This window comes from Mastacembelus armatus, chromosome 13 (genome assembly GCF_900324485.2).
Source record: "Mastacembelus armatus chromosome 13, fMasArm1.2, whole genome shotgun sequence".
Taxonomy (NCBI): Eukaryota; Metazoa; Chordata; class Actinopteri; order Synbranchiformes; family Mastacembelidae; genus Mastacembelus; species Mastacembelus armatus.
In genome coordinates, this window is record NC_046645.1 from 21,592,197 (window position 1) to 21,605,585 (window position 13,389).

At 37.0% G+C, this 13,389-nt stretch overlaps 1 protein-coding gene across 1 annotated transcript in view; it reads left to right on the forward strand.

Moving 5' to 3' along the window:
- tenm4 (teneurin transmembrane protein 4) overlaps positions 1 to 13,389 on the forward strand; it is a 138,611-nt gene that overhangs the window by 30,718 nt on the left and 94,504 nt on the right. The window contains exons 2-3 of the mRNA XM_026293025.1: positions 344 to 627; positions 1,672 to 1,944. Of these exons, the coding sequence (XP_026148810.1) occupies positions 408 to 627; positions 1,672 to 1,944 (493 nt within the window). The 5' untranslated portion in view covers positions 344 to 407. The remainder of the gene's footprint in view (positions 1 to 343; positions 628 to 1,671; positions 1,945 to 13,389) is intronic.

Consider the following 13,389-nt stretch of genomic DNA (forward strand, 5'->3'; position numbering starts at 1 on the left):
GTGTACTGAGCCATACATATACTCTTTGTTGGGAATATGCATTTTCCATTATTTATTTGCTCAGTGCGTAGTTAACAGATTTCTACTTAAATGATCAATTATATTTTTAACACACACATTATACCTCTTGAAATAATAGGTGATCATATTTGCAAGGTATTAGTATATTATTATATGTTTGAATTAGACTTATTCTCTACATTGTGTAATAGCATTCATTTAGTTTGAATACTAAATGAAGGAAAAACAACTAATGCATCAAGCCAGGATTATATTTAAAAATCAACACTGCCAAGGCATCGTTTCATGCATTAAGTATTTTCTGTGTGTTTCTCTTTTGCAGAATCACTCATACTGAACTGCCATTGTAACCCACATTTGATGCTGAAAATAGTGTGGAGGCAGCCATGGAAGTGAAGGAACGTAGACCATACCGCTCGCTCACTGCCCGGCAGGACACGGAGCGCCGTTATACCAGCTCGTCAGCAGACAGTGAGGATGGCAAACCCAACCCCAAATCCTACAGCTCTAGTGAAACGCTGAAGGCCTTTGACCATGACTCAAGGGTGGCCTACGGGAGCCGTGTCAAGGAAATGGTTCATCATGAAGTGGACGAATTTAGACAAGGTTAGCCTTAGCTGTATCAATATTAGAAGTACTCTGCTAGAAGAGCTTGTCATTGATTTCACTATTCTTCATCTGTAAGTATATTAGCAGTGCACAATGACATGAAAAAGCCATTATTAGTTTAAGGGCATGTTACTGCCCAGACTCAATATATGCGTCAGTGCTTTTTAATGAGGACTCTGGGTATTTTGCATTCAGTTGCCGTAGAGGTTATCTACATACTTTAACTATTAACGTAGTTGGCCAGGAATTGAACTTACCATGGCATTGTTAAAAATCTGCATGGAAGGCATTGCATATTTTCACTTGCTTGTTGAAATATATTATTGATCATTAAAGATCAAACCAGATGCGGTGGCACTGGAGAGATAGCCTCATATCCTACTGAAGCGTAGGTCTGCAATGTGAATTTTAAATCAGGACATAGTCTTTTCCTTTAGGTGGTGCATTGAAGGAAAGAAACAACAGTTTGCACTTGTGAATTATTTATATATATATATATTTGTAGCCAGTGTTTTCAGCAGTTACAAAATCTACTGAGATTCTCAGATAATCAAGGCTGGCTTTACAGGTCTCCTGAGGTGGTAATTCTAATAACCTTGGTAGAAAAAAATTGAGATATTTTCAAGTATGATACTTAAAACAAAGAAGCTGTGAGTTCACCATTTGATCAACTGCTGTGCGTTACAAAACAAAATACAAAAAACTATGCAAAACATCAGGTGTATTTAATTATTGAAGTCTAGGATTGGAATTGGATTAGTCACTACTAGGGGTAGAAATGAAATAAAGGTCTGACTTTGGGACATTGAAATCGATGTGGTGAAAAGAACACACTCATGCTATAATCACATACCAGTTTGTACCTAGGACTTTAAATGCTAAATTTACCCGCACCTTCATGTCGTGTTTTTCTTTGACATGATTACTGCACTTCTCTAAGCCAGGATATTGCAGTCATCTTTTCGTGCATTGATTGTTTTAAATGATGCAGTTGGTGGCTGAATTAACTGCCAGAGCTTTGTATTTATTGCCTTGCTGTAGGGGCAGACTTTTCCCTTCGAGACCTTGGCTTTGGAGACGCCCTCCCATCCCATGTAGCCACGTACAGGACTGACCTGGGGCTGCCACATCGTGACTACTCAGTCAGTGTGGGCTCAGATGCAGATACAGAGACAGACGGGATCATGTCACCGGAGCATGCGGTCAGGTTATGGGGCCGCAGCAACACCAAGTCAGGACGCAGCTCATGCCTCTCCAGCAGGGCCAACTCCAATCTAACTCTCACTGACACTGAACATGAGAACACAGAAAACGGTAGGGCAATTTTTCTCGCCAGTCCCTTTTATGCTCGTAGATTTTACAGTCTTTGCCCTCATGGCTTTGACTTTAGTGTTGAAATTGAATAGATTTGTGTTTGTTTTTCAATGCAGAATGACAAGCTGTATCTTTGTGAGAAGAAAATCACAAGTTAGACTTCTGTATGGTACAGTCTGAGTCTAAATGATAATTGTTTTGGTTTAAATTTGTTTAGTTTTTGACAACTCAACTGGAATCCACACAACTTTTCTGAATTTGTAAATGTCTGCATATATTTTGACTTTCTCTAACTATTTCAGTGGCTAAACAGTAGTTGACAGATTTACTAAGCTTTTGAAAATTTCTGAATATGTCTCAAATCTAGCTTACTTATCTAGGTAAGATAAACTTATCTATCTACTTATCTTGCCCTTTGTAAGAAAAGACAATTATTAATGAGTACGACCACACTGGTTGCAAACCACTACCTATGTGGTTTATTATTCTCAGACAGGTTTATTTTTGCTATTTGTTGCAGCATGTGAATCACTATGTACTATATATGTGGTCTATAATGATGTGAAAATGGTAGGTTTGTTTTGCTGACATCCATGCCAGGAAGTCAGAAGCCATATGTACTGAATTCATCTTTCTGTGGCTTGGTGTTTCTAGTTTGCCCCTAAGGGCCTGATGAGCCTGTGTGCCAGCTTAGAAGGTCACTAGAGCTCAGACAATATTAAACAATGAACCATGTTAAGTACTAGAAAACTCCAGAAGATGGTAGCAGTTTGGCTGATGACAATGATGATGATATTACAATATTCTGTTTGGAAGCAGAATTACTGTTTGGATGCTCAGCTAGGTCTCCCCAGTTTTTAAATGTAAACTTTGTTACATTCTGTTAATTGTTAGGATAGTATATCCACTGGAAGAAACTCTTTTGGAGTAAATTCAATGCAATGTTTCCTTTACTCACATCATCTTATACCCATAATGCCTACCCCTCTCTGCATTTGTTTACTTGTGTTTCTGCCAAAATTGATTATTTTACATACGTTCTGGTCCTCATTATGTTCAGATAAACATAAACCTAAATCATGCATATTAACTGGTAGATTTATGATACTGTTCCCAGGATGCTCCAGAGATAGAGGAACTCATCAAGCGCCTAGCAGCAAAATTCTAATTGTCGCTGCCCTGCCTTGCAGAGAACCTTGTGAATAGTTTTGCATTTCAGAGTGTGTCACATTATGTATTAGCTTCTTATTATAACTGACAGAAAAGATTCTTGGAAACGGAATCCATTTGCCCGAATGACTCAGGGAGCGAACGTGGCATCCCTCTGCTTGATCATCTGAGATGCCAGGGGACTTGAATTTGGCTGTATTGTACATAATTAAAGAGAAGCTCCTTGGATAGCTGTTCAGGGGTTGGTATGCTGGAATGTATTCGGAGCACCCATAGCTGCAGCATCATACTACATCTGTGAGACCCAATCGAGATTCTAAGTAGCTTTTTATTCTACTCACCCAAGCAGAAAGAGCACTTGTATTCAGCTTTTAATTCAGTAATGCCTGATAACATACAATTTATATATGGCAAGTTAATTAAAATCCATTGAGCAGGCCTGCGTATGTGTGCTTTAATCGCTTTAAATCAACAAACCATTTACTCTGCTTTAATGTATTCAAGCTGCTGGGCAGTTCTCCCCCTCTTCACATGTGACTTACTTGACCCTTGTTTTAATGCATGCAAATAAGCAAAACCAATTCTGGAACAATTTTCTTCATGTTCATGTGATTCCATGGCATCCCTTGAATCCTTCCTTTTCTGTGCCCAGCACGGGTTGTTAATGCGTGCATGTGTGAATTGTGTCAACATGCATCGACAGCTTACTACTGTACGTACATATGTATGGATTCCAATTGCATTCATGCAGTGTGTACAGGTATTGTGTGTATCCTGCTGATGCTGCCTCTGGTCCCTAGGGTGCCCCTTGAGGAGACTTCCAGCAGCCAGAGACTGCTGAGTCATTGCACATCCTACTGAGGTTGAACAGCAATGAGTCTGGCTCAACCTGCTGGGTTTGGGAGAGGGCTGCTGCTCTTGGGTTTCGCACCATTACAGTTTATCCAGATGTGTTCTATAATCTCAGCTTTCTCCACTGTCATGGCTATTATGTTTCTGTAACCATGAGAACCAGCAGTGGAAATAGCCACAAAAGCCTGGAGAGGGACTGTTGTTATTCATGTGTTCCATAACCTGCAGAGAAAAATAACACACTTCCTTTTGATAGAAAAATGCTTGTGTGTCTGACACTGGTATTCTCCATGGACGAATGTAATTAGTTCCAGTGGACATCTATCTATCTATCTATCTATCTATCTATCTATCTATCTATCTATCTATCTATCTATCTATCTATCTATCTATCTATCTATCTATCTATCTATCCATCCATCCATCCATCCATCCATCCATCCATCCATCCATCCATCCATCCATCCATCCATCCATCCATCCATCCATCCATCCATCAACAAATAGTATTGGTATTAAAGTACCTACTGATATATGGCAACATAATGTAGGTTTCTTGCTGTCACCCTTCACCTACAGTCTGGAGACTGTGCTGGCGTTATGTCATTTGAACCTTCCTGTCTTGTTCTTTTCTTACAAAGACTGAAAGTTCTTTTTTCACCATTATAATAGCAAAATACAGTACTACTTTTCTGCTGAATTGTATTGCCCAAATAATGCTTCAGCAGGGTTAGTAACAGTGTTTTTCAACAGTACTTGATCACTCTTTCCTTTTCATTGTTACCTCTGGCAGTTTACCACTTTGTTTGTGCAACTTAAGGTTAATTACTGGGCTTGAACTGCTTAAATGTCAATAAAAGTTGAAAAAAATGGGGCTGGAAAAATGAAGGTGACCTAAACCCCCAAACTTTGACCAGTATATATAGTCACAAATTGAACCAAAACTCAGCAAAAGAATTTCATTCTACAAGTCTGTGGAACTCTACTAAAGGATGAACATCATTGTTCCAAAAGATATTCCCTCATCTTGGTGTTTTGATGATGGTAGGGAATAGCTCTTGAACATGTCAGTCCAAAATCTCCTGTAGGTGTTGGATTGATATTTAGAGACTGTGGCAGCCACAGCATGTGATTCACATTATTTTCATACTAATCAAACAATTCAGTGACCTCCCATGCTCTATGGATGTGGATGTTGTCATTCGTGTTTCATCACTGGATGAAGGTGATTACTCAGATGATTATTCTGAGAATCCACACAACTTTTCTGAATTTGTAAATGTCTGCATATATTTTGACTTTCTCAAACTATTTCAGTCTGGCTAAACAGTAGTTGACAGATTTTGCAATCAGATGAACTTTGAATTGATTTGCAGTGACCCCTTCACTGTTATAACTACACACGCACACAAAAATATATATGTATATACATATATATATATGTAGGGAGGGAGAGAGGGAGAGATACCATAGATAGCTGGATAGATACACTGTGGATGTAGGTATATACATATATGTGTATGTGCGTGCGTGCGTGTCAAGCATGGATTTTTTTTTTTAATGATACAGTTTGGGGCTCATCTGTGTAACATTTCGTTTTTGGAGTTAGATTATTATTATTATTGCTCATTACTCAAGTCCTGGCAGCTGCAGGCATTGCTTCAGGGCAAATCCTCTAGGAACTCCAGTGAAATCTTCTTGTGAAAATCCCTCCACATCCTTTCAGCTGCAATTTGATTTTCTGCATCACACGAGTAACTACACGTGATTTCTTTTGAGATAGGCACACACTTCTGAAATCACAAAATTAACTCAGATTTTTTCCCCACTTAATTCAAAATTTACTGGAGGACAGTCTTGAATGTTGGTTATGTTATAGCACCAAAAAAATCATTAGCACCAAAAAAATCATTATGCTCATACACAATACTACACAAAATATAATGAATATAATGAAGACACAGATGACAATTTGCAGTTTATGTAGGTATTAGCACTGTTTTTATGAGTCTGCAGTAGACTTCATGAGAAGTTTAAATTATTCTTTTTGTCCCTAGTTTTTCTTGTGGTTTTCTTGTGGTTTTTCTCGTGTCTTTATCAGACCAAGCAAGTATAGGAACATCATACTTTTGAGGTTCTCTCCCTGACTGATGATTTGAAGTAACAAGCAAATACTGGGACTTGAAGATGAATGATGGTCAGGTTTTTTAATTCAATTCTGTTTTTTGTTCTGCATGATTAAACATGAGACATCAATCAGCATTTTTACCTTCAAAGCACATAGTGGCTAATGTGCTGATGTGATCATGCTTTTAGCTGGGTGAGAGCAATATTTATTGATGTTCAGCTGTCAGGCCAGTCTTTCATGTGGATTTGCTATGCACAGCCTATTTTCTGCATTTTTATAGTGTTTTGTTTACATCTGTTGAGATCTTTTTTTCTGCTTTCTCTGCTGCTGATAACATTTAAAATTCATACTGAAACAAAGTGCTTTATTACTACTTATCCAGGTTTTGTTTTATTAATAAAACTGATCTGATTTGCACAAAATTTTATAAATAGCTAAATTACAAATAATAGGTATGAATCACATCCAGCAGTAGTATTTCATTAAACAGATAAACTGTAACTCTCCTCAATACTGATAATGCCAATTGTGCAAAATAAGATAATATAATACTAAGTAAACTATTACTTCTGTTCACTGAATTGTAAAGCAGACCACCAAACAAAAATTCTTGCAGACTCCATAGTGACTATGATTTATTCCCTTGCTATATGTATCAGACACTCGTTATGGGGGCTCAAGACTGAAAAAACTTTGAACAGTTGAAAGATTGAGGTTAAGAGCTCCAGGGCTGTACTCAGTTACTGAATGTTTGAACATAGCATGACTGTCTATGAGGGACAGGTGTTCCTCATATAAACATGTCAGTGCCCCAAAAGACTGAGATGCTTTGAAAAGCAAATCTCTTGCAGATTTGAACTTGAGTGGGGTGTACATCAACCTGTCCCCTAACCCTGTTGATAGTGAAGTATTGAAGTAACCTTTGTTCAGTTTTATTTACTGTTGTTCTTGGCTCAAGTCACATTTCACTTTCGTAGTGAAGGACAAAGAAATTCTTCTATAATTTTTTTCTCTTTTTTTTTTTGGTTAAATGCAGTGCTGTGTGTTGAGGATTGATGCAGGCAAAGTAAATAAGTTTTCAGAAGTCACAGCAATATGAGTGTTATGTAAATGAACATGTTTTTTTGTGCAGCTATACCACTGTCTGTTAATGACTAGCACAATGCAGTTTTTTCTCTGGTCATTATTTACTAGACTCCAGGTGAATTACAGCAGATGTTAAGAAGGAATCATGTTAAAGATGTGCATTTTGTAAAATTTTCCTAAGGTAACCACAACCCCACACACCTTTATCTTGGACTTCATAGACTACACATACTGAACTACCAGTGGTGATGGACACGCCCTCCTGAGGGGAATAACCAGATTTCTTTGATGCACACTCCACATTTAAGTCTATCTTTGAACTGATTCCCCAGAGCTTTGGCACCATATTTGGAGCCTGTGGGGTGAAGTGAAATCAGACTTCCAATTAGACAAGACATTTCATGTATTACAGGGCCAGATTCATTAAGGCATGTTTTACAGCAGTATGGTAGGGCCACAGAGATGAATTTCATCTCGTGACCTTGGAGGAGCAGTAACATTTTTGCAGTCACACACACACACACACACACACACACACACACACACACACACACAACAAAACACATGTTCAGATGTAATAAGGAAAAAGATTAATTGAATTTCTTGACAAGAACTACATCAAAATACTATTCCTGTTTTTTTTTTTATATATAAAATTGACAGAAATCATGTAAATACATGAAACATGACAATAAACAAATTTGTTGAGTCAATAAAGGCTTTTCTTGTCAATACAGAAGCATTTTGTTGCTAACGTGACTGTTTAATGTGATGGTCTTGAACTATCATTTATATTATAGCATTGCAAATGCCAATAACTGCATTTCAACAGAATGAACTGTGTCGGCGGTAAAATATAATAATTATAAAATTAGACGTGTTGAGTGAGATGGCTTACTTTGGATGGTTCACCAGACTGTAGGGAGTGATTCTTTTCACTTTGTACCAGTGCCCTGCAGGGTTTTCCCATTGATTATAGTCCTGGTGTGTAAGTCTTTGTGTGCTACAGAATATTTTGTAAGATTAGTCATATTCCATTTCAGTACTTCCATCAACATAAACCTTAAATTTGCTTGTGTAATACTGTACATATTGCATGTGGTAAAACTGGCAATAAACATGACAGGCTCAGTTTGAAATATTGACAATATACTAACATATACTTAAAGTATGGGTTTGAAATATAAAAATGGTTCTTTGTCATGGCTGATTTTATTCAATTTATAACCCTGCTTTGTTGACGAAGTATCTCCCATATCCTGAATATACTATGCACAGTTTTCCTGTAGAGACAAATATTATTAATTTTGTAAAATAGTGGTATTTTGGTCCATCATTGCCTTTTGGACTCTGTGATAGTGACACAGAGACTGTGATCATTTGCTGTAGGGGACATTGTTTTCTAAAATACTAGGATTTGTAATTTCACTGCCTTCACATCGAGCACATCATGGAAGCATGTTCTGAAATGGTAACAGACATTGTAGCAGTAGAATATCAGGCACAATGGTGCTTCACTGAAATCACTAGTGGCTTCCCAGCTCAGAGCCATGGATATTTCAACCCCAGTATTTCTTGTGAAGTTATTTATTTGTTTACTGAGTCTCTGCTCAGATCATGGATTAGTAGAGATATTCTCTGGCTCATTTGCAGACTAATTTGCTGGGATTTAGAGGCCCTTGTGGACAGTTTTGGGCTGTTATCTGTGGAGTTGCATACCCACTCACTGCCAGTGCCTCTGACAGTCTAAACCAAATGCACATCAGGGCCCATCTTACCACCAAGGCTCAGGGGCTTCACTACAGCTCAAAGCACAACATGGAGCAGGATGAGTGCTCCTCCATAGAGGATCATCCTGTCCCAGCCTCAAAATTTTTGTCTGTCTCTTAGCAATATCCATTTAATATACAGTCATTATCTATGCTCATGTTATATTTATGTTAGTTTCAGGGAATATTCCCTGTTTAAAATGGTACACAAGTAGCAATACACTGATTTAATATTCTGGGTCTGTACCAGTGCATATATACTAACCTTATTAAGCAGACCAAGTTAAATACAGATTTTAGTTGTTATTGCTATAAACTTGGATATAAATAACAAACCTAACAGGTGGTGTAGGAACATCTCTCCATGTATAATTAAGAAATGTGAAGAGTCGCATCATTTTTAATGTAAAAGAAAAAACTACACTTATATCAGTTCAGTACTTGGACTCTACCCTGGCCACAAAAAACTGTGATTGGTCTCTCAATGTAAATAATTTGTACTCCTGTTCTTGTTTTTCCCTTATAGCCCTCACAAAAGTGCCATCTTGTATTTTGGATGGTAACATCAAATACTAAACTGTGGGAATAAAATTCCACACAGCTCTGAACAACTAGTTATCATTAGAAATTTCCAGTTATTGTATAGGCAGAGGAAGCAGCAATCATAATGTGCTGTTTCCTTAGTATGAGATAAAAATATTAATGAATCTCTGGTAATGGAAATCTTTAAGAATTTGTCACATTTGTATATAATACTATATTGTTTTAGGGCCACAACATACATAAATACATTTAATACACAAAGCCATTTGTCAGCATTATGCTTGTGTACACATATTATTTTCATATGTATTACATTGATGTGCAAAGTCATTTAAACTGGAAGAACTACACAAAAACGTGTCAAACATCAAAGCTCCTCTGAGTGAAAACAGTGTAATGAAATAGTGAAGTTTCAGAGGCTGCAGATGACAGGTATTTATGACAGTAACTGCTATTTTTTTCCTTTTTTAAACTTGAAAGCAGTCGCTTTGAACTGCGTGGAATACAATATCATTTCATGCTCAGATGATCATCTGTGAACATAAGTGTATGATTAATTATTTGTAACATTCCCGCTTTTGTTCTCAGGCTTTGTCAGTACTGCATGATTCAAACTATGATTAAATATAGGGGTGGTGCACACATAGGATTTTCTCATATGTAAAGATACTGCAGTTCCAAAACCTTGTTATACTGGGCAGCTCAGATTCCTCATGAAAGTACCTAGACGCATAGAAATTTTACAGCATCTGGCTGTTGAAGAAAATAGCTCAGGACATAAGCTTTAGATTTTTTCCTCTGCCTTCAGTGGTTTCCCTAAGATACTGCTGTCACACTGGAAACAGTAGCCTTAACTCAGCAATATGAATTGTCAGCTTTTGCAGGGGGATACAATAAAGCTCTCATTCTTTAAACCTCAATGATTGGACTGTGTCAGTTACCAAATCTTGACATAAATGCACTATGTAGAGGATATAGGTTAACCATTTATGTGCTGAGCATTAGTAGTGGTTTACGGGAGTTGATCTGTGTAAATATTTAGCATTTCATTTAGTGTCAATCCGAAATGATATACACAACAGGCACAAATATGTCTAACTTGAGACAGCTGTTAAATTTAGGAAACAGAAAAGGTACTGATATCTGACAGTCAGCTGCCTGATAAGTAGTTACATTAAAGAAAAATCCTGTAGAATGCAATAGGCGCATGGGTGAGGTAACAGTATTGTGTTTGCAGAGATTTTCTTAATCTTTTTCTTAATTCTGTGTACACTGTCAAATGGCTTTAAAAAGTGTTTTGAAGTCTGAAAGATGGCATGATGGCCTTGATTTCCCTAAAGTCTGGAATTAATTTTCACTTTGTGTAAGGGAATCATCTGTGTGTATTTCATGTAGCAAGAAGCCAACCTGATCACAGTTTGTTAGTGTACATCACTGTTTGGATGTTGGGAACTTTCGATCCTGGGTCAGACTTTTATTGTTGTGTTTTTTTTTTAATTGTATTCATTTGCCATCCTTTTAATAGGTTGGATCATCTTTTAGCTGTCAATATTGCTCTGAAGACAGTGAAGATGCAGCAATGAAGAATCAAAGGGGAAGGGCCTCTTAACCTAATGCAACCAGTGTGTGATGATATATTTTTCTTTAAACTTCAGGTCTCAGCTGCAAAGCTATAAAAACTTTTTAATTCATTCTGTAAACTACACAGGGTTGTCTTCCCTGTGTACAAAGGGCCATAAACCAAAGGTATTACATGTTGGATTTATGAGTGCAAAGAAGATAAGAAAACCAGACATTAAACATAAAAATGTGTAATTAAAAGTGAGGATGAAAAAAATGGGATTAAAAGGAAAAGTGGTTATATATCCTTCAGCCTCGCCCGCACTGTACATGTCTAAAAAGTGTCAGAAAATATATATGCTTCAGCAAGATGCTGACTTTAATTAGTCTTTGATACACAGCTTACTGACATTTTTAAGCCTTCACAAAAAATGCATTTTGCAAATATGCATTTCATTCTAAATTATGACAACAATATATAAAAGGTAAACTTTATTTGGAGTGCAATAAATCAAGGATTCAAAACAGGTAAGGTTTTGTATAGCTGCTGCTACTGACCCTGACGATTAGCCCAGGTGATGAGTAGTAAAACAAAATTTAGATTCAGAAAAAGCATCATCAGAATATCAACTCAAATTTTATCAGTACAGAAATATGTCATTCAACACAATGAAATACTTTATGCAGTTACATTTTACTGTGTTCTGTCCATCAAATTGTAAGTTAAACAGCCTCATAAACATTGTTAAAATCGAAACAGCACGTTGTGGTATGCTGGTGCTTCTGACAGTTATCATTCTAAAAATTAGCATGTGAAAGATTTAATGTTAAGTATTCAGCATTGAAAAATCTATTTGAAATTTGCAATCTGATTTACTACTTTACTACGGAGTATTAAAAGATAATTTTGGTGTTCATGATGTTACCCATCTCCAGTTGCTAGGACTCCATTTACCCCAGGCAACCTCTTTTCTCCTCACTGCTATTTTTATTATTTTGGCAAAGTTTGTCTCTTGCAAAGATGTAGACTATGTCATTTAGGCATTTATATCAAACATAACTACAATGAAACTATGACACATCTGTGATAGCCATAAAACACACGTTATGAAAACTGCTTTCAAGGATTGCAGTGTAACTGTGGACATGTTATGTCATCATAAAGCACACATAAAGCACATCATAAAGTCATCACCTCAGTGGAAATTTGGAATTGAAATTGGCTTACCATGTTCTACCTCGTTCTGACCAAAGCCTCTACAATTACACTTGAGAAAAAGGTGTTTTCTGTCTAGATATATTATGTTTTTTTATTATTGCATTCTTTCCACTGCCATTGCTGTTGTGTTGAATATTTACTTGGGATTTATTTCAGGAAAGACAACTAAGAGGTGCACATGAACAATTGGAAAACAGACACCAGATCAGGATTCTGTTCAAGTTATTGCAAAGCAATTCAAAAAGTACTCATAAATTTGTATACCTACTTCTTTTATAAAAAAACCTTATTTGCCATGTTGCACGATCTTAGTGGCTTCAATTGTACCATGGCATGAATTTTGTAAGCACTTAGCATGCTTTTTGACAGCATGTATTTTAGATAGCCTTTTGAACTGTCATGCACTCAGTGGGAACTGGAGGGCACAGACAAATCAATTCTTTAGCACTGACAAAGTGTCTTAAATGAAAAACAGTAGGCTTTTATATAAACTAACCAGAAAACATTATGAGAGGAGGAAATAATATTTTGACAGAGGTGTGCTCCTTTAGCATGAAAGCATACAAATTATTATGATGTTTATACACAACATCGCAAATCTGCACAAATCAAGCAAAAGGTGGGCGCCTCAGTACACAGAGAATTGATACACTCAGTCTTATAAATTTTTGATTCCAGAAAGTTTGGAAGATGCAAAGGTTTTCAATTTTTTGAGGCAGTGCTTGAGCTCTTTACTGTTTTTTATTGGCAATGTAGTTTCTTCTTAAGGGTATACTTTAGAATTTTATTAGGCCAGGCCTAGAATGCGCTGAGGAATGACAGGATGGGGATGGTGCCATCTTTGTTCAGCAAAGCCCCAGGCAAGCCACATGTAGCCCTAATGAGTCTCTTACAATTTCAGGCTCTGCTTGCTCTCAAACACCAAAAGTAAACTTTTGTCTTTTTTCCCTCTCACTATTCAGGGACCTTAAGAGGATTGTGGGGTCATTATTTATTCATGCCATTGTGTTTATTCACCAGCCTCTGTGTGTGATGGGAGAGGGAATGGAGCAGCTAGTGCAGACGAAGTAAAAGCTGATAATTATCTACTATTAGCATTGTTTTTCAGCCATGGTTTA